The sequence below is a fragment of the Orcinus orca genome, chromosome 5, assembly GCF_937001465.1.
Source record: "Orcinus orca chromosome 5, mOrcOrc1.1, whole genome shotgun sequence".
In the NCBI taxonomy this organism is placed as follows: Eukaryota; Metazoa; Chordata; class Mammalia; order Artiodactyla; family Delphinidae; genus Orcinus; species Orcinus orca.
The window spans coordinates 101,401,266-101,428,013 of record NC_064563.1 but is presented as its reverse complement, the minus strand read 5'-3'; the positions used below and the strand labels follow the sequence as shown (position 1 = coordinate 101,428,013).

General features: G+C 40.4%; 1 protein-coding gene and 1 non-coding gene across 2 annotated transcripts in view; one reads left to right on the top strand and one right to left on the bottom strand.

The window, feature by feature from the left end:
* TOMM70 (translocase of outer mitochondrial membrane 70) overlaps window positions 1-5,943 on the bottom strand; it is a 45,165-nt gene extending 39,222 nt beyond the window's left edge. The window contains exon 1 of the mRNA XM_004272606.1: window positions 5,107-5,943. Within this exon, the coding sequence (XP_004272654.1) occupies window positions 5,107-5,433 (327 nt within the window). The 5' untranslated portion in view covers window positions 5,434-5,943. The remainder of the gene's footprint in view (window positions 1-5,106) is intronic.
* An 8,891-nt stretch (window positions 5,944-14,834) lies between these two features.
* On the top strand, window positions 14,835-14,965 carry LOC117202430 (small nucleolar RNA SNORA31). The gene has a single exon (XR_004484764.1). It is a non-coding gene; the product is annotated as a small nucleolar RNA SNORA31 (small nucleolar RNA).
* The last annotated feature ends 11,783 nt before the right edge of the window (window positions 14,966-26,748 follow it).

Genomic DNA, 26,748 nt, shown 5'->3' with positions numbered 1-26,748 from the left:
CTGTGCTCTAGAGCCCGAGAGCCACAACTACTGAGCCCACGCGCCGCAACTACTGAAGCTTGCATGCCTAGAGCCCATGCTCTGCAACAAGAGAAGTCACCGCAATGAGAAGCCCGTGCACCACAACGAAGACCCAACGCAGCCAAAAATAAAAAAAATAAATTTATATTAAAAAAAAGAATGCTGCTTCTGAAGGATTATGGTTGTAGTTCATACAAAAATCACATGATTTATAAAAAGAATGCCTAAATGAGGTTTACGACTATTAAACCAATTTCTAGGATAAACTGGTAGAATACAAGTGAAAAGCTGTAAATTTTGAAAAAGTATTCAGTTTGTGGGAATTTTTAAAAAATGTCAAATGATGAAGCTTCATCAGTTAATTCACTCAACACCTGCTATGTGCCAGTTTCTGAAAAACGGTGAGAAAGATAGAGCCAGTCCCAGCCTTCACAGAGTCAAGAGTTTAGTAGGAAAGACATGAATAAATGACTCTAGTACCATGTGGTAAGTGCTGTGGAAGAGAAAAATTCAGTGTTATGTAATCACATAACGGTATGCTTAGGTAGAAGTGTTTCAGAAAAGGTGAAATTACCTACATGTTGTGACTTGAAGGATGAGAAGGTAGGGGTATTGGGCATTGTTACAGAACATCCAAAGGCAAGAAACAAGTGGCAAGAGATGAAGACAAGAGGTAAGCAGGATCAAGATGACAGAGGGTCTTAAATCATGATGAATTTGAACTTTACCTCGGTGAGCCGTGAACAGACCACTTAACAGTTCTAAGCATGGGACTGTTAGGATTTACTCTAGCACTGACAAAATGGATTGGAGGAAGACACTAATGAGAGTATCAGTTATTCAGTCAAGAAATAGCAGTGGGAATGGAGGAGTAGTCAGATATTTAAGAAGTAGAATTTTCTGGGCTTCCCTGGTGGTGCAGTGGTTGGGAGTCCGCCTGCTGATGCAGGGGACATGGGTTCATGCCCCGGTCCGGGAGGATCCCACATGCCATGGAGCAGCTGGGCCCGTGAGCCATGGCCGCTGAGCCTGCACGTCTGGAGCCCGTGCTCCGCAACAGGAGAGGCCACAACAGTGAGAGGCCCACATACTGCAAAAAAAAAAAAAAAAGAAGTAGAATTTTCTCAACATGTTTCTAGATTGGATGTGGAGAACATGGAAAGAATAGAAAGTTAGGGATGATATCCAAGTTTCTGGCTTGGGAAACTAGTTAGATGACACACATTAAATGATAAGGAATAGTCTCAGGAGAAACAGGAGTCTGGTGTGAAACACTTGTAAGGTAATGAGGTCTTTAATTTCCTTTAAATCTGGGCCTTTTGAGAGGTCTGGGCTATAAACAAGAAATTAGGGGGCCATCAGTATATAAGTGTTAAGTGAAGCTTCTGGAGGGCAAGCAAGCATCCAGTGAAGGTATGGAATATAAGAATGCCTATGACAGAACAATGAAGGTCACCAAAAGAGGCAGAGAAAAGAGCCTGGAAAGGAGACTGAGAGGAATCAGCAAAGAGAGGTATCAGGAAGTTTTAAAAAAAGCAAAGAAAATCAGGACAACATAGTGCCTCAGAAGCCAAAGGAAAAATTATGAAATTAAGAGAAGACAATGTGAAATATTGCGAAGCATCAAGTAAGATAAAGACTGAAAGGTGTTCTCTAGACTTAATTATATAAGAATGTCACTAGTGACCCTGATTTAAAAAAAAAAAAAAGAAACAGATCATTGAGGGGGAAGAACTATTTCATTTCAACCATGACTGATAACAGCAGGTTACTCAGTTTTTGACCCCTTTATTAAAATGTTTAGGTACATCTCTCCCTTCCTATTCTAAAGGACTGACTTAGTGGTTCCTAAACATTTCCTGTTGGGATAACTCTTGTGTAACATTGAAAAAACTTGAACACTAGAATAACTGCTTTTTAAAATCATCAAATTAAAAACAATTGGATAAAACACTACTATAAAGTCAATAATAAATACATGCACATTAGAAAAAAAAATCACAGGGACTTCCCTGGTGGCGCAGTGGTTAAGAATCTGCCTGCCAATTCAGGGGACATGGGTTTGAGCCCTACTCTGGGAAGATCCCACATGTCGTGGAGCAATTAAGCCCATGTGCCACAACTACTGCGCTTGCACTCTAGAGCCCATGAGCCACAGCTACTGAGCCTGTGTGCCACAACTACTGAAGCCCAGGTGCCTAGAACCTGTGCTCTGCAACAAGAGAAGCCACCGCAGTGAGAAGCCCGCACACCGCAACAAAGAGTGGCCCCCGCTTGCTGCAACTGAGAGCCCATGCGCAGCAACTAAGAACCAATGCAGCCAAAAATATATTAGAATAAAAAAAATCACAGGTTGCTTGAAAAAAGAAATACCTAAGACATTTGTGCAACCAGATACCATGCTTGGTGTATATGTGGGCATGATGCTCCCCTGTGATAACTCTGGTCCAAAGACTGAGAAGTCCTGTGGATTAGATGATTGGCAAAGAACCTTACCAACTTTGAAAAATCTGTAATTCTCAAGTTTTCAAAATAAATTACTAAAGCAGAATGGCACATCATGGTAGATTTTATAATGGCCCGAAGTAGAATATGATTTAATACTTTACCTCTATCTCACACACTATCAACTGTGATTAGATGCCTCTCTGGTGAAATCCTAAAATCCCCATTAATTAAACAAAAATATGAATTTTTGCTTTTGCTTTACAAGTATATGCTATCCTAGAAAAAAAAATAGTTTGATATAGCCTGCTTGCACGTGAATATCTCAAACCCAATAGACAGAAGCCCAGTTATTTTATAAGTTCATTTTTACATTAAGGCAAACATAAGCCAACAGACAATAACCACTGATTTTCCACTTTATTCACTGATATTGAACCCTGAACTGACAATATTTGTCCATTCCTTCATTGCCTTAAAAATTATAGCTATTGCTCAGGTGGAGAAAGAACAGTCAGAGCATCAGGATTCTGCCAGTTTTTCCATCAGTTCAAACAAATGCTTTCTTGTTTACAAAACCCACTGAGGTTGACAATTTAAAGGTGCTATGCAAATATAAAGCAATTTCTCCAACCACAGATAATAATAAATTACAATTTGTGGTCAGTTATATTTAGGTAGTCTAATAATAACTCTGAGGACTATAAAAAAGACAAAAAAGTCTTTCAGTATTTATTGGTCACCATCAGCTAAAATACAAATTTCCATTAAAAAAATGGCAAAGACATTCTTACTGTTGCTTTACTAAAGGATCATCTAGTAACCCAAAGCAAGACTACAGGTACCACCCCACAAATTCCACAAGAACAGTATATGCAAGTGTTCTGCTCAGTTTTATTTTGGGTCAAAAGGAATCATTTTAAAGTAGTTCAAGTTACAAAGAATTCAATGTTAAAGTCTAATTTTTAGTGGCAGTCAGGTCAATTTAAAAAAATGTTCTGATAAAACTACAATACACCATGAAATTTAAAAATTATCAGTGTTGACCTAGACAATGCTGAAAAGCTGAAAATGGGATTTAAGGAAATCTAAAATCTGAAAGACAGTTTGCTGAATTCTATCAAATACCAAACAGGTGAGGTGGGGTAGTATTTGAAACTGCAATGAAATATCAAAACCTTGTTTCTTTTATAGAAATTATCTTTATTTTTGTTGATTATTATAGAAGAGAGAACTTTTATGTATTTTTCATTCACCTACTATTCTTCTGTGATTAAAATAAGCAAATGAAATAGGAAATGACCAGAGAATTTCATAAATATGAAAACAACAAGACAAATGATGACTAATTCAAAGAAATCACCTTGATTACCACTCTCATTAATAGCACTCAGAATCACCAATTTTTAGGGCTGGAAGAAATATAAGAGATCCAATATTTTAATTCTCTTATTCTACAGGGATGATACTAACATCGAAGAGATAAAATGACTTTCTCAAGGTAACCATGTTGGAGAGCCCAATATAAAGCACACTTCTCCTGGTTCTCACAATCCATGGGTTCTTCCAGCATACCTGCACTGCATGCATTTTCTTTTTAAAGCAGTATCTTACTCTCCCATTAGAAAGACTATTTGGCTCTCTCAGGGCCTAGCACAACGCCAGAGATATAGGATGCACTAAACTAAGGTAGTTTGCTTCCACATCAGAACTTCCTTTAAAATTAATTTGACTATCTTAGTAAAAACATGTCTTCAGTCTGAATAATATAATGTGGAAATAACTTGCAAATGTACATAATTGGGAGTTTTTTGACCAAAGGTTATTGTGAACTCTGATTTACTCCGTAACCGCCATTGTACAATCTCAGACTCAGATAAAATCCTCCACCTCACGTCATCTCACCCCAGTATTGTTAAATGCAGCCAGGCCAATTCCCCCCACAGCTGTCAGATACCAGAAGGATTTAATAGTTCAACAAAGCCATACAAAGCAGTTAATTCACCAGACACTCCGACGCTTGGCTTAACCGTATGTCAGGCTTGGTCATGTAAATTTCCAGGTAAAATTTAAAAATGAATTTAAGATGCTTCTACCCCAAAAGTTTAAGAACTCATGCTCACAGATGAAATAAATGCCACTGAACACCATTTTACTCTTGTCAACCAACAGTCACTGTATTTACCTATCCCCAACCCTAAAATACTTCAAAAAAGGGGATTCGCTTGTTATTAAAAGATTATTACTAATTAAGTCCTAGGCCTTAGACATGACCAAGGCAATTCACATCACAACGTACCGATAGTTAAGGGAATTTGGCTTCCTTCATTAGTTAGTTAAATACAATCATCACATTTGCAAATATCCCCGTACCCACAACGCTAAGGATAAATGCTGTGTCACTGAGAAGAAAAGCAAATATTTTTCTGAAACCAAAAGGAAGCTCTCAACGAATGTTGCTAACCTGTGCCCTCGGGTTACTCTATTCCCTATAAAGGCAGCCAGAACTGAGTTTCCCTAAACCCATGCGCTGCCTGTTGGCAGCTTCCGTCTGATGGGAAGCCCCCTGACGAGCACAACTCGTCAAGGAAAGGCTGCACCTGCCGGGTTCTACCTCCAGGGCTCGGGGCTGCTTCTCACCATTTCCAGGTGAGTACCGGGGCCCTCGGGGTGTCCGCTGCCCGGGGCCGGACTGGCCCTGCCCTCCGGAGTCTTCCGTTCACTGTTGCGCTTCAGGCCGCTGGCGTCGCCTCGGCCCCCGGTCTCCCGGCGCCGCCGCTGCCGGCTCCACAGGTACATGGCACCCGCGCCCAGCAGCAGGGGCGCCCCGACCGCCAGCGCCAGCTGCCATCGCGGCAGGCCCCCGGTGCCCGGGCCCGCAGTCGCACTGCCGCCGCCCACCCCACTCCCGGAGCCGGGAATAGCCGCTGCGACCACCGCCGCCTCCACAGGCTTAGAGGCGGCCATGACGAGGGTCCTCCGCCACCGCCTCCTTGCTGTTCACGGGCGCCACAGTCACCAGGCAGCGTGCGAAGAAAAACGGGAGGGAGGCAAGTACGGAAAGCACTGAGCGAACAAGCACGCTAGGCAGCAAGAGCGGACGACAGAAAAAGGCCAGAGGTCACCGGAAGCCCAAGGCATGCCGGGCCAGACCTGGCCGTCGTCTTTCCCTTCTCAACCAGGGAGGGAGGAGTGGGAAGGGAGGAGGAGTGGTGAATCACTTCCGGGTCAAGGTAAACTGGGCGTGCGGTGAAAGTCCCAGGCAGCCCTTTTTGTTTTCTTTCGTTCTGCTGCTGTTTGTGAGAGTAGCTTCCGGGATCTTGGGCCTCGGGTGGTAGTCGATGCCGTACCCTACGCCTTCAATAAAGAAGGGCAGAGGGCTCTCTGGTATAGCGAAGCGGAAGAGGGGCGCACATACGGCGGGTTTTTGGTGCTCGGGGGAGCAGAGGAAGAGGCTCTGAAACTGCGCTAAGAATGGGCGGGAGTAGCAGAAGAGTTCTGAAGATTATTGGCTGGCAGGAGTGGTGGGCGGGGCGTAGGCCGAGCTGCCTCGTTTATTGGTGGAATTTGGACCCCTGGTTTTTCTCGTTACTGCCACGTTGACGCTACTTAGAGCCCGGCGGTGTTAGCTCCGTTGTCTGTACTCGTGTCCTCGGAAACCAACGGATTGGAAGGACTTTTAAAAATATGGGAGGAAAGAGCCAAAAGCTGAAGATAGCTCGCTGTATCACCGATCTTCTTAGCTCTACCATGGCCAGATTTTAGTTTGGACGAATTTGAGGTTATTGGGGGCAACAGCAGGTGGCACAAATGAGGCTCGGTGGAAACGGGCAGATACAGGTTGGCTCCAGTTGAAACGGCTTGAACGGCGTCCCTGCGACTCACCGTCTGCGCCAGTTACGAAAGCGATGACGTCTGTGTGGTGTTATGAGGTTCTCGAACTGAGTGGGTAGAAATGCGAAGACCTAGAGTTCCCACTTTTCTTGTACGTACGGATTCCGCTTGACACCTCGCTCCCTGGAGCATCCGCGGCCTCGCCAGTGCTGTGTTCCGCACACTGTCATGCCGTTTTGCACTAGATGTCTCAGCCCTCTTGCCACATCTCAAGTAGAAATGTCAATTCATAGCTTTTATGTATCTAATAGCTTTGTCAAATCCTTTCCTCATGTTCTGCACCAGACCTCTTAAAATACAAAAATTTCCCTTGCAAGAAATTCTTTAGAATTCTTTTTTTTTTTTTTTTTTTGCGGTACGCGGGCCTCTCACTATTGTGGCCTCTCCCGCTGCGGAGCACAGGCTCCGGACGCACAGGCTCCGGACGCGCAGGCTCAGCGGCCATGGCTCACGGGCCCAGCCGCTCCGCGGCACGTGGTATCTTCCCGGGCCGGAGCACGAACCCGTGTCCCCTGCATTGGCAGGCGGACTCTCAACCACTGCGCCACCAGGGAAGCCCCTGTTTAGAATTCTTGGTAGAAAATACTAAACAAGAAATTGTTTAGTATTTTCAGGAATAAAAGACAAGTATTAATAGAAAATCAGAATCCAGAACTATGGCTCCCCATTTCAGATATACTGATTTGCAGACCCTCATATTAAAAATTTACAAATAATGATTTTGCTTTTGGGTACAACAGGATTTTCAACATCACTATAGCGGTGCATAAAAATCGAGAGGAAATAATTTATTAAACGGCACTAAAATAGACTTAATGGCTTAATTAGAAAGCTTCAGCGTCATTGCTTTTCTCTTGCTTCATGTGGGTTCCTATGAGTAAATTGCTTTCGGGCTGTAGGGTTCCTTAGCAACAGGCTAAAAAGATGAGCTAAAAATAATAGCAATAGAATTGGTTTGATCAAATAGTGATTGTTGCAGGCAATGACTTCTCTCCCTTCCTGATTCCCAACCCCCAAAGGCAAATCTGCTGTTCTTAATGTAATTTTTCCCTTGCCTTTTCAGAACAGAGTTAGGATTTTTCTTTCTAAAAATTTCAATTTTTCTGCAGCCTCAGGGGATTGTAGAATGCTAGTAATTACAAACTACCGGTAGGAACTGAAACATATAAAGTTTTTAAAGAAACTTTATTTATTGGAAAAGGTAATAGATTGTTATTGTTAAAATTCAAAAGTTACTGTGAAAAGTCTCCTTAAAACCCTGTTCCCCAGCCACCCAGTTCCCTCCAAAGGCAATGTTAGAGTTCCTTGAAACATTTTGTTTAATTAGCAATTATTTATCTAAAGGGTTGGTTTTCTTTGGTTTTATTTTTAAGATTGGCATGTATATGAATTTGTCCTTGTTACTTTTATACTTTGTTAAACATCTAATTTCCATTCCCTAGTCTATTGATCTTTTTTCTCCCATTTTCTCCACCATTTTCTAATTGATTATAGTATAGAACTGAGTAAAAGTGTCACTACCTCTGTGACCTCACTGACCTGATGCATAAATTTCTAAGCTGTGAATACTGAAAACAGGTTATATTAAAGATTTAATTAGATGATATTTAAGGTCTTTTTAGTGTAATGTTTGTTACAAAATAGTAGACACTCAAGGCTTAGTTCTGTTTTTCTAAATTTTAAAGGAGAGAAGTAAAAAAATTGTCTCTTTTTTTTTAAGTTGAAGTTTTATATATGTGAACATAGATATTTTCTTGCTAGATTAATGGAAGTCAATAGAATAAGCTTTCTTCACTTTTCTGGTCTGTGTCTTAGGAGGCATTTGAATGAGGCTGAACATCTAATGGCCTAGGATGCAGAACACCTGAGTTCTTATTCTAGCTTTTAATACTACTAAGCTATGGGTGTGAATGGGCACCTGCTTTCTCTATAATGTGACCAGTAGATTAGATGATTCCTAAAGCTTCTCGTAGCTTTAAAATTGTATGATTCTATCCCCTCAATTGTCATCGCTACATCAAAGCCTTTTTTGATTGGTAGAGTTAGTGGATAGCTGGTTGGTTGATTGGTAGCCAAGCCTTCCAGTGAGTCCACAAACATGCTTATCTTAGGCACATACATACACAGCTTGATTCTCTTTCAGTTCTTCCTTAGGTTTACATTCTTTCTCTTTTTCTTCACTGAAAAGTTACTTGAAAGAATTGTTTATACTTGTTACCTCTACCTATTTATCACCAATTTCATCCAAAATCTCTTATAATCTAGTTTCTAACTTTTTTACTAGTCTGAAACTGCTTTAAGAGTCACAAGTTATTGTTTGTTTTTAGCTTTCATATGCTTTTATTGGAGCACTTAATACCATGGGTCATTCTGTACTTGAATGGCTTTCAGGAGACTAAATTCTCCCCTTTCTTCTACTCTGATGAATCTCTAGGTACATACTGTCCAATAGAACTTTCTGTGATGTTGGAAATGTTTTATAACTCTGATATTCAATATGGTAGACACTTGAAATATAGCTAGTACGACTAATTAAATTTTTCATTTTAATTTAAATTGATTTAAGTCCCTTCATGTGGCTAATGGCTACCATATTGGACAGTGCACCTCTAGATCTTCCTCAAGTAGGAGAATCCATAAAAATATATCCTCTTCTTTCTCTTCATTCTCTTCATTTGTAACCAAAGTACATCTCATTGTTTCAGGTACCATATCTCTGCAGATAATCTTTATCTTCACATCTCCTGGTATGACTTATCTTTTCACCTGTAGCCCTGTAATTTCCTACTGTTTATTGAGCAGCTTTGCCTGGATGCCTCATTTAAAAAATATATAACACATTGTCCTCCCTCCTCATTCTCTTCCTTTGTATAATCCTTTCTTCTCATAATACCACTATTACCTTGCTGGTTACCCATACTTGAAACCTTAGACCTTTTTGAACCTTTCTTTTTTCCAACTCTATCTACCCAAGTACAAGTAAATGTACCAATATACACATACATAAACACAAAATCAGCTGTGAAGTCTTGATGATTCTTTGTAATATCTTTTTAATATTTTTCTTCCTTTTCATGCCCCCTGCCACGTCCCAGTTCAAATATGTGAAAACACTTAAAAGCATGTCTGACACATAGTAGGTGCTCAATAAATAGTTTCTTCTCTTCTTTTCTCTCTTTTTTCCATTTCATTCATCTTTCCTGAATGCTGTATTAGCTTCCCCACCTGTAGTGCCTCTCTTCTATGTGTCACTTTGCACCTTGATACTAGATTATTCTTCCCAAAGCATAACTCCAATTTCATTCTTTTTTTCTTTCTTTCTTTATTTGGTTACGCCAGGTCTTAGTTGCGGCAGGCGGGCTCCTTAGTTGTGGCATGCGAACTCTTAGTTGAGGCATGCATGTGGGATCTAGTTTGCGGACCAGGGATCAAACCCAGGCCTTTCATTGGGAATGCAGAGTCTTATCCACTGTGCCACCAGAGTCCCTCCAATTTCATTTTTGAGCTCAAAGAGTTTTAGACTCACTCTACTTCCTATAAATGTCTCTGCCCACCCCCACATCCTTTCTTACACTTTGTCTTTTTCCTTGGTCCACATTCTTAGCAGTTATCAGTGTTTGAAATTATTTATTTATGTGACCCCACAATAGGACATAAGCTCCATGAGGATAGAAACTTTGTTCACTTTGTACTCCCAGAGCCCAGAAGGTATTCAGTGTAATGGTTGATTTTATGTGTCAACTTGGCCACGAGGAACCCAGGTATTTGGTCAAACATTATTCTGGGTGTGTCTGTGAGGGTTGGTTGTTGTTTTTGTTTTGTTTTTTTGTTTGTATGTTTTTCTGATGAGATTAACATTCGAATCAATCCTACTGAGTGAAGCAGATTGCCTTCCCTAAAGTGAGTGGCCATAATCAGTTGAAGGCCTGAATAGAACAAAAAGATTGACCCTTCCTTGTGTAAGAGGGAACTTCAACTGTCTGACTACTTTGAGCTGGGACATTGATCTTTTCCTGCCTTTGGACTTGAACGGAAGCATTGACTCTTTTTGGGTCTTGAGCTTGCCAGCTTTCACACTGGTATTTACACCATCAGGTCTCTTGGGTCTCTGGTTGTAGACTGCAGATCGTGGGACTTCTCAGCCTCTATAATTGCATGAGTCTGTTCCTTTTATAAATTTCTGTATAAATTTCTGGTTCTGTTTTTCTGGAGAACCCTAAGTAATACCAATACATTTTGGTACTAGGAATAGAGTACTGCTGTAACAAATACCAAAAAATGTGAATGTGGCTTTGGAATTGTGTGATGGGTAGAGGCTGGAAGAATTTTGAAGCCCATGCTAGAAAAAGCCGAGATTGCTGTGAAGAAACTGTTGATAGGTATAAGGACATTAAAGATGATTCTGGTGAGGGCTCAGAAAGAAAAGAGGCAAGCAGGAGACAAAGCTTCCACCTTACAGAAATACATGAATAGTCATGAACAGAATGTTGGTAGAAATATGGATGATAAAGGCCATTCCAGTGACAACTCAGATGGAAATGAGGGAAAGGTTATTGGAAATTGGAGGAAAGAAATCCTCGTAATAAAGTGTCAAAAAACTTGACTGAATTGTGTTGTACATGAATTAGGGGTGAGAAGGACATCAATTTGTGGGGGCTGGGGGCCTCATTCCCTGTACCAAAACTTGTGTTAGTCTACTAGGACTACTATAAACAAACACCATAGACTGGTTGGCTTAACTAACAGAAATTTATTTCTTACAGTTCTGTAAGGTGGGAAGTCCAAGATCAAGGTTCTGGACAGTTAGCTTTCTGGTGAGGGCTCTATTCTTGGCTTGCAGACGGCTGCCTTCTCACTGTGTCCTCAGGTGATTTTCTTTTTTTTTTTTCCTCACCAGAGGGGAGAGAGAGCTGCAAGCTCTTTAGGGTCTCCTCGTATAAGGGCACTAATCCCAGTGGACCAGGGTCCTACCCTCATGACCTCATCAAAAATATTCAGTGTATAGCAGGCACACAATATAGTAGGCACTCAATAAAGATTTTTTAAAGTAAACTATATTAAAGGGTATCAAAGAAGGAAAAAGTGGCATTCAAGATTGAATAGGTAGAATGCACCTTAAAACAATATTGAGTGTCTGCTATATGCAGGCTTTCCTTTAAAAACCTAGAATACTTTTTCTGGAACTTTCTAAAGCATATCACTTTTCTACTTGTTTTATAGAATTACATTTGTCCTACCTCATCGACTGGACTATAAGCATCCCAGGTCAGGATCTGTGTCTGATTTATCTTGTGTCTTCTACAGTGCCTGTTCTAATGCTGTATGTCAAAACAAGGGAATATGTTTTCTCTCTTTGTATTGGACTATACAGAAGTTTATGTTTCTTTTTCACAGTTACCACATTGCCATAATTATTTGTTCTCATGTGTGCTCCCCATACTCAATTTTGAGCGTCTGAAGGGTAGGGACCATGTTCTAGTCATCTTTGTACTCCCACATCTATTACGGGGCTGGGCATATAATGGGTATTTGTTAACATTTATTTATCTACCCAACATGATACCCGAAATGTGGTCAATGCTGAATAAAGAGTTGATGAAGTATTTGACAGTTTCCTGACTACTGCTTTATCTCCATTCCTGTTGCCAGCATTAATGGTCTGGTGCCACCACTGCCGTCCAATATCACTGGTATCAGCTGGGAAATCAACTCAGTTGCTGCTACTGCTGCCATCACCAGAAATAGTCTGCTTGCATCACCACCATCATCACAGCTACTTGTTCCCAGTACTAAGCATGCTGTAGTCACTGCTACCATCTCCACCACTGCAGCTGCTTTCACCAGGACCTGCTTGGTTTGTCCTTCATATTCCACTCATATATAGAAGTATTTGTTTCTTCTGAGCCCTCATGCTGTTAATTTTTCTCCAGTCTTTCTCATAATGGTTTCTGCCTTATTCAGCTTCCATCAGAGCATCAGCTGAGTAGGTGGTACTACTTTGCTTCTCAGGGGGAATGGCACTTTAATGATTCAATCAAGTAGTTGCTCTTTTTGCTGTCAGAAGAAGCCTCTGTATTATCTTCAGGGAACAATCTACAATAACCCTAGATCCCTCTCCTTAGCTGTGACTGTTAGCTCATATGTATACTTTATGCACTCATTTGCCACCTTTCTGCCCACTCACACAGATTCATAAGATCTTTCCATCCTCATCAACTTAGTTCATTGCCACCCACAAGAATCTATGTCATTTGCAAATGTAGAAACATTGCTTTGCACTTTAATTTATAAAGATATTGCATATAGGTTATACTAATTGTGCCCTGCACAAGGATGCTGGGAGAAGTGGGGACTGAGATTCAGCCTGCACTTTGTTCATCACAGTCTAGTGTTAGGCTGTGCCTGCCAGGAGAAAGGTATTCCTTTTTCTGATTTGCATGAAGATGCTGGCCCATCACTAAGTGACCCTGGTCATGCAGACCTGATCTTTGCACTGGTCTAGCACTGAACCTGAGATCCTCTATGCTATGCTTGCCTATCTTTACCTTTTGTTGTTTTTCCTAACCAGTGGAATATAGCCTCAACTCCAATAATGAGGAGGAGACTCAATTTTGTTAAATTTTGAAAAAATATAAAACCATAAAAAATAGTTTCTATACCTATCTTCCAGTTATCTATTGCTGCTTGGCAAACTGTCCCAAATGATAGTGGTTTAAAACAACTATTTTATTACATCTCACAATTTTGTTGCTGAGGAATTTGGGCAAGGCTTGATTGACTCTTTTCTTCTGCTGGTGTCAGCAGAGTTTACTCTCCTGGTGGATGGCTGGTCTGGTGGGTTCAGGCTTCACTCAGTGTCTTACACCTTGGTGAAGATAGCTTGGAGACTGGAATCATTTGAGACTATCAAGTGGAGCACCTTCTTGTGGCCTTTCCAGCATAGCAGTCAGGGTAGTCAGACTTATGTGACAGCTCAGGGTTCCCTGCTAGTGTGTCCTAGGAGTCCCAGGCAGAAGCTGCAAAGCTTTCCAAAATTTCACTTCTACCATGTTCTGTGGGTCAAACATGTTAGTAAGAACAGGACAGATTCATGGGGGAGTGAATTAGACTCCAACTCTCAATGGAAGAAGTAGCAAAGAGTTGCAATTAGTTTTAATCTACCATGATCTTCTACCAAGATGTAACCAAAGTTGTATTTTGCCATATTTACTTGTGATGCAATTAGAAAAACATTTTCATTATAGAACCTTGATAAAATAAACATCATATCTAAAAGTGAAATATTAGTAGTTTTCTTTTTGAAGTCAAGAACCAGTCAAGCTTTTCAGGTTTATTACATGTTACTGAAGTGTTAATAAGACAAAAAGGGAAATAAAAGGACAGTGGAAACAAAGAAGTAACTTTTTATTATTTATAGACAATATGTCTCCATAGAAAATCCAAGAAGATCTATAATCTAGTTCTAAAAAAATAGTTCAGCAACATTGTGGATAGAAGGATAACACGAATCTCAAATTGGTCCCTTGTGCTTTCTAAACTATTGGCTATTTTGTGATCCTCTTGTTCTTAGGTCTGATGGATGCCCTTTTATTTACTTCATTCTTCCTTCAGCATGGACAACTATATCAGGTCTTAGCTGTTGGTTGTGTGACCTCACACTTTCCACTTGGGGGTGGAGGACATCTTGTTGCCAATATTCGTTGCAGAGTTGTCCATGGGTGTTTTTAAAATTAATTAATTAATTAATTAATTAATTTTTGGCTGTGTTGGGTCTTCGTTTCTGTGCGAGGGCTTTCTCCAGTTGGCGGCGAGCGGGGGCTACTCTTCATCGCGGTGCGTGGGCCTCTCACTGTTGCGGCCTCTCTTGTTGCGGAGCACAGGCTCCAGACGCGCAGGCTCGGTAGTTGTGGCTCACGGGCCTAGTTGCTCCGCGTCATGTGGGATCTTCCCAGACCAGGGCTCGAACCCATGTCCCCTGCATTGGCAAGCAGATTCTCAACCACTGCGCCACCAGGGAAGCCCCATAGGTGTTTTCATTTACAGTTGTGCTATTGGTTTTTATGTGGGGATTCAGAGAGATTGAAAAGCTATGCTATCTTCATTAGTATCTTCCCGGAGTACTTGTAGTTCAATAGCATTTTGATCTAGTCGCTACCCATTTGTGTAACTCCCACTGTTTTATATATATATGCTTCATTAACGTTTTTCTTTTTAGTACTTTGAAGATTTCCCATTGTTTATTGATTCAAAATTTAATTTTTCCAATGTATTTTTCTAAATGTCATAAGTATTTTGTCACAATTCCCTTTAAATGTTTGGTGATCCACTCCTTTATTGTACATCGCAAAATTTTGCCCCTATTAGAAGTGAGACTCACTTCTAATTAGAAGAGTCTAATTTCCCCCAGCCCAGTTCTTCTCTGGAGCACTTCTCATGGGGAGGCTTATGGACTCAAGTTAAAAGAAAGTGCTGAGATGCATCTATTTGACGGGCCTGGAGAAGTTCCTGTTTGCTAAGGTTTCCACTACAGATGCAAGAAAAAAGTGTCCTCACATTTTCCGTCTGTCTGATTGTGGCAGCCCAGATTGAATGGGGGAATACAGGAAAAAATTGCAACTCACAAATAAAAAAAAAGTACTGAGGCACTACCCTTAGACTCTGAAATTGCGCTGTGAAATTAATAACTGGGAGGAAGACTTTTCTGAAGTACAATACACTGATGAGCTGAACTGATAAAGTTTTTTACATAGTGGTAAATTTTAACAAACAGTGCGTTCAATCTGTTATAGAATAATAGGTGCTCAGGGATCAAAAAGACCTTGAGAGGTCGTACAATTAATAACACTCCTGGAGTCAGAGCTGCACAGGGTCCATCTCTGGTCCAGTTTCTGGCAGATGAGAATCAATGCTGTGTTTAAAGGTCTCTTGTGAAAGAGATGAGGTATTGTTTTATAAAAACCTATTACAGTATCTAAAAACTTTGACTCTGATGAAGGCTACCATTAGCCAGAATTCTGCAGAACTCAATGATGCTTAATGCCAAAGTAACTGGATATTTATACAACAAATATTCTAGTAGGCAAACCTCGAAAAACATACCTTATTTCCCTCACATATTTTTTACATCAACAGTGGTATATTTTTAAAATAGTTTTCATAATATAAGCTACATAGCTTTTTAGAATAAAAAATGATAATTATGTACCTTCACATACACGCTTTAGGACACTTGGTTAAGCAACAAGCAATCTGTGTCTTGATAATCACCTCAAAAGGCTTGCAAACTTCACAATGTAACTGGACAACCATCATGGAAATGGATGATTACATTAGGATATGTTGCCTGCAAAAGAACATTCTGACAGTCAAGACATTAAATAGAACATAGCACATAGTTTCAAGCACTGCTTTCTGGCAAGTGAAAACTGTCTAAAAACCACTGATGTATTTTGACTACAAAAAAAAAAAAAGAGAAAGAAAGGAAAAAAAAAGAGATGTAGCAGTGTAGTTCTTCTGTACATAGCATTTCTTTTCCAGAGTGAGACTGGCTTAGGCAAGCTTGAAAGCAGTGTGAGGAATAATTCTTCCCTTTAACTGTTAAGAAAAAATATGAACTAAAAAATACATTACTATAACATATAGGGGCTATGGAGGATGAAATAAAGGGAATGAAATGAAATAAAAGGAAATGAATGAAAGAGAGTGAAATAAAGGCAAAATCATCTATGCATTATTGCAGTCTTCTGGGGCAGCAAATGTGAAAGAGGGCACTGCAAAGCCACTTCATTTTTACACAGGCCAAGGATCATTGTCACTGATTTCCTGGGCACCCTTGATGTCTGATCACTTTATGAGAACACACACCACTAGTTTCCTACCCTCTAAGAGAAGGTAATTCCTTTCATATTAAGTACCATAAGAAAATGGACAATCAAACTCTAGAAAACTGCAGCTATCTCAGCCACTTGACACTTTGCATAAACACTGTGGCTTGGCAAGGCAGAGCATTAGAGCAGGGTCAAAAGGGCAGCTCCCTTTGAAGGCAGGTGTCCAAGCCCCTGCCAGGGAAAGCTGGCGGCTGGGCTCCCAGGGTGTGGCATGGCCTCCTATCACGCCCTGGCTTCCCAGACAGGATGGAAGAGCAGTTCTCCCCCAGCTGCCAAGACTTGACACCTGCTGCTGCTCCTTTGCTGTGCTAGATTTGTTATAAGAACTTTAGGACATGCAAAGTGGAGAGCTATCTTTCTCTCACACTTTAAAAGAGATGGGCTTAACTAGGGAAAAAAATGGAGGTGGACTAATTTTATATAATGTAGACCAAATTCTTTTTCTTTTGGTGGTAAATTTATATCTTGTTACTTTGGGAAAATTTTTGGCCCAAGGTTTGAAGAGTTCCCTTTCCTTCCTGCATTGGGGTCCCAGAGACCACCCCCAGGTTTGGTGGCTCACTAAAAGAACTCACAGGGCTCAACATGTACTCATAGCTAAGATTTATAACAGTGAAAAGATACAAAGCAAAATCAGCAAACAGAAAAAGCCCTTAGGTGAAGTCCAGAGGAAACCTGCCTCAAGCTTTCAAGAGTCCTTTCCTAGTGGAGTCACACATGACGTGCTTAATTCCTCCAGCAATGTTTTGTGACAACATGTGCCAAGTGTTTACCAGGGAGCCTCAGAACCCTAAGCTTTTATTTGATGCTGGTCATGTAGGCATGCTCTGCCTGGCAGGTACCAAAACTCCGGACTTTCAGAAGGAAAGCAGTTGTTCAGCATAAATCACCTTGGTTGTACAAGCAGTATAGGCCACTCTCATCAGTTAGGGAGTTTTTTAATCTTTCTTTTTTATTGAAGTACAGTTAATATTCAATGTTGTGTTAGTTTCTGGTGTACAGCAAAGTGATTCAGTTATATATATATTTATTGAGGTATGGTTGAATTACAATGTTGGGTTATTTACTGCTGTATATACAGCAAAGTGACTCAGTTATATATATGTGTGTGTGTGTGTATATATATATATATATATATATTCTTTCCATTATGGTTTATTACAGGATACTGATTATAGTTTCCTGTGCTTACAATAGGACCTTGTTGTTTATCCATTCTATATATATGTAATAGTTTGCATCTGCTACTCCCAAACTCCCAGTCCAACTCTCCCCTGCCCTCTCTCCCCCTTGGCAACCACAAGTCTGATCTCTATATCTGTGAGTCTGTTTCTGTTTTGTAGATAAGTTCATTTGTGTCATATTTTAGATTCCACATGTAAGTGATATCATATGGTATTTGTCTTTCTCTTTCTGACTTACTTCACTTAGTATGATAATCTCTAGGTTTATCTGTGTAGCTGCAAATGGCATAATTTTGTTCTTTTTTATGGCTGAGTAATATTCCATTGTGTATATAAACCACATCTTCTTTAACCATTCAACTGTCGATGGACATTTAGGCCATTTCCGTGTCTTGGCTATTGTAAATAGTGCTGCTGTGAACATAGGGGCGCATGTATCTTTTTAAATTATAGTTTTGTCTGGATATATGCCCAGAAGTGGGATTGCTGGATCATATGGCAACTCTAATTTTAGGTTTTTGAGGAACTTCCATACTGTTTTGCATAGTGGCTGCGCCAATTAACATTCCCACCAACAGTGTAGGAGGGTTCCAGTTAGGGAAAGTTTTATATCACTACAGGGGACTGGTTACCAGCCAAGTTCCCAGATACCAGTTAAGGGCCAACCTTGCAAGGAGGCCTTTCTGAGGATAGGCAGTCTCAGCCTTCTGTGTTACCTCTTTTCTGCCGAGTCCACCTTCTTGGCCAAGGCATTTTTAGAGCAAAATTATTTTCAGTAGGACCCCATGCAGCAGGGTGAAAGTATCCTGTAATATTGACTTTTGTTATGCCCTCTAGGGGTCCTGGATTTAGCCAATTTAAACAAATCCCATTAAAAATAAAGGTGATTCTTAGAAAGCTGGGTGGCTTTCTCCTTCAGTTTTTGTATTAACCTTTTTTTAACCTGGCCTGAGCCATCGATTCAAGCACAGCACAATCCTGACTGGTAAGTTGAAGCTGACCTGCGTGCCTTCCAGGACCGAGATGGTCCATGATAGTCAAGGTACACACAGAGAGTACCCTTGGAAACAAAAAGTGTGCAACTGTTAAGTCACCCCAACAAGGACACACATTAGTCAGGCAATACAGGTTAACGAGGCTTCCAGTGTGGTTTCCCACTGTGGATCCTTCTGCCTTAGGGCTCTCTGTCCAGTCCAAATAATTCAGTTGAGTACCTAGTTTTAGAAGGATTTCCAGAAGGCAGTCAGTTTCAATCAGTTTTGCTTGTCTTTGACATCAGTTCATTTGCCTCATGAGTGGGGACAACATCTACAGGTGTTCTTCGTGGAAATTGAGGAGCTGGGGACATTCCCTGTTGTGTCACAGTCAGTGTTGTTAGGTGTGCTCATAGGCTCAGCAGTCAGTTTGAATTCAAGACCTTACAGCATCTTGGGAAGGCAGCATTGGCATTCAGGAGTGGTTCTTTTTTTTTTTTTTTGGCCGTACTGTGCAACTTGCGGGATCTTAGCTTCCAGACCAGGGATTGAAACTGGGACCCCGGAAGTGAAAGCGCCGAGTCCTAACCACTGGACTGCCAGGGAATTCCCCCAGGAGCAGTTCTGAAAAACAGCAGTTATAAAAAACAGAAATCATTAATGTCCACCTTTCCCTGCATCTCCCAGGTGCTGGCTTTTTGTTTTTTCTGTGTTATTACAAAATCAGTGTGTCTCATACAGTAATCTTAACTTTACATTTTTTTCCCAATCATTTTTTATTCTCATCTAGACCTTTCAGCAGGAAGTGTTTGGTATAAAGAGAGTGTTGAGAATTTAGCTAAGCTACTCCATGCTGTTGCTGCCTCAGCATCTATTTTGTTTGGCCAAGCAGCCAGCAGTGACCTTAAACTGACACTAGTCCCCTCAGGCAAACCCATGCCCCAGATGGCAGCTCACAGAATCACAAGGAAATGTAAGTTCCTGATATGACCTCCCCAACAGCCCTTGTGATCAACAATCTCCCCTGCTTCCCAGTGCCTTCCCCTATATGCTCCTTAGATAAGACCAATAAGACCTTTGTGGGATTTATCAGAACCCTGCTCTTTTGGTTTGAATTGACCAAATCAGGCCTTAGCCTGGGAACCACAAAGCACTCTACCCATAGACTCTAATAAAAACATGTTCCCCAGGTCCTGCTTCTCTCTGTCTGCACTCTGCCTTGACCTCCCCATGTGGTCCCTCAAAGCATGCCAGGTACTTCCTCCAGGACCTGTGAGTAATAAACTTCTCTATTTTAATTCCTCTTGTGATCTACCGTTGAACTGCAACTCACCATCTGATACCCTGCACTCCACTTAATAAGTATTAATTTAACAAATCCAAACAGAGGAATAGAAAAATTTACATAGAAAAACAATTTTAATAAACTTAGCTAGAAAGACACATCATGTTCAGGAACTGGTAGGACAAAATCCTGAATTTTCAAGAGTTTTCATAATGTGTTTACATAACTCTGACGCCTGTCATCCTGATCATTTATTCAGTAAATAGCCCAGAAAAGACCAATCTCTGTCTGGGGACAGCTATGTTTAATAATCAAAATTCCTAACTAAGAAGAAATGTGAGTGAAGTAGAATCAGGTCATCAGTCCATTGTAAATTTCAAATAATCTTAAAATCCAAACACAAGTCAACAGCAGTGAGACATGCCTGGGAAGGGGATAAGAACCCTATCTGTTAGGAGTGGGTGCAGAGGTCCCCTCCCCGTAATGTGCTCTCTCCCAACTTGGAGCTTTCGACAGGAATCACAAGTTAGGTTTCTTGTGATTAATCATCTCAGATGCAATTAATTCCTGCATTATACAGATCGAGCCACTATAGAAGCTTGGTTTCATATGGTCCCGTCAGAGAACAAGCACTTTCCCATGGGCATCTGCAAGATACCTGTGTGGTCCAGTCAGCATCCATAATGTTTTTATAGTTTATGGCCCCATAAGGGGGGAGGGTCTTAAATCTGCAATAGTCCCAGAGTCTGAGTTCTGTTCATTGAGCCTATGTCTGCTTTTAGAGGTCCATCACAATCCTTATGGACCAGCACAATCATTATGAGGTTTGATTCTACTGATAGGTCCAGGCAAATAGGATTTCTGAATTCAGGATTCCAAAAAGGACTTTTCTTCTTTAGCGGCAGCAAAGCCAAGAGACTACTGGGCCAGACAGTGAGGTTTCAAGTCCTTCTAAGCCCCTTTTATCTTGTCAGACTTAAAGTCCAAATTGACCCACTCAAAAATATGCACATTAGGCTGGAAAATCATCAGCCTCTAAGGGTTAGACATCTGCTTTTTTAAAAATATCTTTATTGGAGTATGATTGCTTTACATTGTTGTGTTAGTTTCTGCTGTACAACGAAGTGAATCAGCTATATGTATACATATATCCCCATATACCCTCCCTCTTGAGCCTCCCTCCCACCCTCCCTATCCCACCCCTCTAGGTGGTCACAAAGCACGGAGCTGATCTCCCTGTGCTATGCAGCTGCTTCCCACTAGCTATCTATTTTGCATTTGGTAGTGTACGTATGTCAGTGCTACTCTCTCACTTTGTCCCAGCTTACCCTTCCCCCACTGTGTCCTCAAGTCCATTCTCTACATCTGCATCTTTATTCCTGCCCTGCCACTAGGTTCATCAGTACCGTTTTTTTAGATTCCATATATGTGAGTTAGCATACGGTATTTGTTTTTCTCTTTCTGACTTACTTCACTCTGTATGACAAACTCTAGTAGACATCTGATTTTATAAGAACTTATTAGCAAACTAAAACCTGCCTTTTAAAATGCAAAAGTTGATTTTCCTGTGGAGATTTTCTCTCCTTTTATGTTGTCTACCTTTTCCCATAGACTCCAACAGGCAAAAATCTAAGCAAAAATAATCAGTTGTGAGATTTCGATACCCAAAGAGTTTAAATTTTAACCCATTCCAGCAAAAAGCAAGGAATTTACGTTCTACTAACACCGTTTATTGGGCAGCTTTCCCTGACTGCGATAATCCCTCTAACATGTATGAAATTACAAGCATATAGTATTTTACATTTATTTTTATCATACATCCAGAAGCAATAGCCACAAAATAAAAAGCCATTTTTCTGAAAGTCTCTCTCTCTCTCTCTCTCTCTCTTTTTCATTGCAAGTTTACACAATCCCCTAGCAGTAAACTCAATGCTTTCAGAATTGACATTACAGCTGCTTAGAGATCCCAGCTGGAATGCAAGGGGCTGCTGTACCAGTGGATAAAATGTTGTTTTCCCCTTCTCCTTTATTTCTGATTTATCTAAAGTTTGTCTTGGCACTGACAGTCTTTTCCCCTCCCACCTGGAGGAGAGAACAAAACCCTAAGGCATCATCCAGGCTGCAATTGCAATTTTTAATCTCCTCACTTCAGCCACCATTGCCAAAAGCAGCCAGCACATTCAATGAGCCAATCCTTCTGGAGTTGGATGTATCATTTTAAAATTTCATAGGTAATCTCTACCTTTCATAGCAAACATCATCTCTGCTGCCATTTCATATCACAGATGACTAGGTAGCCACTTGGCATTGAAAGTTTATCATTATGTCCCCTTCATCCTTTTTCTAAATACTGCTTTAGCCATATTTCAGTGAGTTGGGCTTGTTTTAGTGAATCCCATTTCTGATACCAACTGCCACCCCCAGTTTGGAGATTTGTTAGAAGAATCCACAGGACTCATCATATAGTTGTATTTGTGGGTAAGGTTTATTACACAGGATACAAAGCAAAATCAAAAAGGGAAAGGCATATTGGGTGAAGTCTGAAGGATACCAGGAATAAATTTCCAAAATTCCTTTTTCCAGGTAAATCTTATAGGATGTGCTTAATTCCACCAGCAATGAGTTGTGGCAACACGTGTGAAATGTTTTCTACATGTTCATTAAAGACTTAGTGCTCAGGGTTTTTCTGGGTACTGGTCATGTAGGTACCCTACTGTGAACTGAATATCTGTGGGCCTTCAAAGTTCATATGTTAAAGCCTAATCCCCAATATGGTGGTATTTGGAGATGGGACCTTTGGAAGGTATATAGGTCATGAGGCTGGAGCTATCAAGAATCGGATTAGTGCCTGTGTGGTTAGTTTAAATGTCAATTTGACTAGCTATGCGGTGCCCAGATTAAACATTATTTCTGGGTGTATCTGTGAGGATGTATCTAGATAAGATTAACATTTGAATTGGTGGGCTCAATAAAGTAAATACGCCAATGTGGGTGGGCATGATACAATCAGTTGAGGGCTGGAATAGAACAGAAGGCAAAAGAAGGAGAAATTCACCCTTTTTTCTTGCCTTACTGCTTGAGCTGGGCGATCTCATCTCATCTTTTCCTGCTCTTGGACTGGGACTTATCAATACATCACTGCTTTCCCTGGAGGCCTTAGGACTCAGACTGAATTACGCCACTGGCTATCTTGGGTCTCCAGCTAGCAGATGGCAGACGGTGGGGCTTCCCAGTCTCCATAACTGTATGAGCCAATTCCTCATAATAAATTCTCCATATATATATATATATATATATATATATATATATATATCTACCTTCTTTTCCTGCACATTTTCCAATATCTAAATTGTTTCTTGTTTTTTTTTTTTCTTTGCGGTACGCGGGCCTCTCACTGTTGTGGCCTCTCCCGTTGCGGAGCACAGGCTCCGGCCGCGCAGGCTCAGCGGCCATGGCTCACGGGCCCAGCCGCTCCGCGGCATGTGGGATCTTCCAGGACCGGGGCACGAATCCGTGTCCCCTGCATCGGCAGGCGGACTCTCAACCACTGCGCCATCTGGGAAGCCCCCTAAATTGTTTCTGTGTATAAGGCATTAAGGGGAGGGCACAGAAGTCCGAGAAACTGGTATTACTCAAAGAGGTTTTAAGATAAAGTCCTATTTCCTTTTCCCTGAAGTACTTTGAAGTAATAATTAGATATTATCCGCTCTGGTTTCTCCATCCCCTGCCCACAGATTTATTTTTGTTTCAGAAATTGGAAGAAAACACACTTCTGTCTTAGGAGGAATAGAAAAGAAGAGGTCCATCCATAGTGAACTTTTGTGGACAGACCTGGTCCTGTTTCCCCAAGAAAAATTATTTGATTTCTTTCTTTAATAACAGAGACAACCAACAGTGATGACATAGAATTATGTATTTTCTTTTCTCATCTGGGTCATTGAGAAGTCAGGCTTCTTCCATTCTTTAATAAAAATATTACAAAGTAACAAGCATGCACCATGTTATTTAAAGCAAGAAATAAAAATGTTGCAAGCCATTTTGTGCTTTGGTTACTTTCCCTTAGTAACACAAGTTGTAGAATAGTGCTCTAGGTACATTGGTTACAGTTAAGCCAATTTTTACAGCTCAAGGAAGAATTTTTATATGGAAAATGTCCAAGAATGCCTCTATTTAAAAATGCAAGATTTAACTGGACAGCTACATGTAAAAGAATGAAATTAGAACACTACCTAACACCATACACAAAAACAAACTCCAAATGGATTAAAGACCTAAGTATAAGACCAGACACTATAAAACTCTTAGAGGAAAGCATAGGAAAAACACTTTTTGACATAAACCACAGCAAGATCTTTTTTGACCCACCTTCTAGAGTAATGGAAATAAACAAAAATAAATAAATGGGACCCAATTAAACTTAAAAGCTTTTGCACAGAAAAGGAAACCATAAACAAGACAAAAAGACAACCCTCAGAATGGGAGAAAATATTTGCAAAGGAAACAAGGGACAAAGGATTAATCTCCAAAATATACAAACAGCTAATGGAGCTCAATATCAAAAAAACAAGCAATTAAAATAAAAAATGGGTGGAAGACCTAAATAGACATTTCACCAAGAAGACATACAGATGGCCAAGAGGCACATGAAAAGATGCTCAACATCACTAATTATTAGAGAAACGCAAATCAAAACTATAATGAGGTATCACCTCGCACTGGTCAGAATGGCCATTATCAAAAAATCTAGAAACAATAAATGCTGGAAAGGGTGTGGTGAAAAGGGAACACTCCTGCGCTTTTGGTGGGAATGTAAATTGATACAGCCACTATGGAGAACAGTATGGAGGTTTCTTAAAAGACTAAAAATAGAACTACCATATGACCCAGCAATCCCACTACTTGGCATATACCCTGAGAGAAAACCATAATTCAAAAAGAGACATTCACTACAATGTTCATTGCAGTACTATTTACAATAGCCAGGACATGGAACCAACCTAAATGTCCATCGACAGATGAATGGATAAAGAAGATGTGGCACATATATACAATGGCAAGTACTCAGCCATAAAAAGAAATGAAATTGAGTTATCTGTAGTGAGGTGGATGGAACTAGAGTCTATCATTCAGAGTGAAGTAAGTCAGAAAGAGAAAAACAAATACCGTATGCTAACACATATATATGGAATCTAAAAAAAAAAAAAAGGTACTGATGAACCTAATTGCAGGGCAGGAATAAAGACACAGGCTTAGAGAGTGGACTTGACACGGTGGTCAGGGGGAAGCTGGGGCAAAGTGAGAGTAGCATCGACATATATACACTACCAAATTTAAAATAGTTAGCCAATGGGAAGCAGCAGCATAGCACAGGGAGATCAGCTCGGTGCTTTGTGACCACCTAGAGGGGTGGGATAGGGAGGGTGGGAAGGAGGCTCAAGAGGGAGGGGATGTAGGGATATATGTATGCATATGGCTGATTCACTTTGTTGTACAACAGAAACTAATTGTACTGTGAAGCAATTATAATCCAGTAAATATCTATCAAAAAAAAAGAGAGAGTAGTATTCCAGAGTAGTGTTTCCCAAAATGTATTCCGCCACATATTAGCTCTAAGAGTTGACCTTTGAAAAATGGATCCCATGGTCAAATAAATCTAGGTAATGTAGCAAAGCTATTCCTCTCTCATAGAGTTTAACCATTAGTGCATTAAAGGCTCTGATAAGTACAGCTATAAAGAACTTGTTTTTTGGACAATTCATGGAACTAGTGTTTCCTTAACACACTTCAGGATACACTGCCTCTGGCAGAGGCTGTAATTGTCCCCTGTATCCATTCTCTTTTTCCTTTTAGTAAGAGAATCTCTGAATTGCAGTGAGGTACATAGCTTTCCAGGTAAACACTACATTTTCTAGCTTCTTTATAACCAGTTGCAGCTGTGTGAATGATTTTTTTGCCAGTAGAATGTGAGCAAAATTGATGTGAGCAAAACGGAGTGTTGCTCCTTTGAAAGGAAGTTGCTTGCCCTCTACTTTCTATCTTTCCCCATTCTTGCTGGCTGGAACACTAAATTGCTGGTGACTCAGTTTTGACCATCTAGCCAGACAACACTGCAGGGGATGCCAAATGAAAAGATATAAGGAGTCTGGGTCCTGGATGTTTTTGAGGACTCGCCGTTTATATCTGAATTGTTTCATGGAAGATAAATAAAATTCATTTTGTTTGAAGCATTCAAAAAAAAAAAAGCGAGATTTATCAAAAGTTTCTTGGAATACTGGCAGAATGGTGGAGAGACCCCGGACTTTGTTATACTCCTTGCTCAAATGTGGCTGTGAAGCTTAGTAGTAATTTCACCTTGGGGAAATGATGATCTATTTGAATCTCAAGTTCCTCATCAATAAAATATGACGAAAATATCCCAGACACAGGCTTGTTAATAATGAAAATAGCAAACGTAAAATACTTGACTCCATATCTGGTGCAAAGTAAGGGGCTCAATAAATGTAATATTCTCCTTACCTTGGAAAAAAAAAACATTAAAAGACAGGGACTCTAATGCTCATAGAAGCTTTATTTATAATAGTCCCAACTGTAAACAACCCAAGTGATAGCCCGAAATGACCATCAATATTAGACTGAATTTTTAAAGGTTGGATAATCATACTATGCAATACTATACAGCATGAACTACTGTTACTATAAAAGCATGGATAAATCTCACTAACATAATGTTAAGTGACACAAAATAATACATACTATATAATTCCATTGAAAGAAGTTCAAAAACAGGCAAAATTAATCTACAGTGACAGAGGTCAGAAGTCTTAGCCTTTTGGAGGGAGGTTAGGTTGGAAGGGGGAAAGAAGGAGACTGCTGGGGTACTGGAAAGAGTGTATGTCTTTACCTGCATAGTTGTGGTCATTAGAAGGGTATATGTATGTAAAAGTTCATCAAACTGTACACTTAAGATTTGTACATTGTACATTATTTACCTTTGTACATATAAAAATAATATATCAACCCCCCAAAAAATTCCTCCTGTTTCTTTTGTCCCAGGAGTT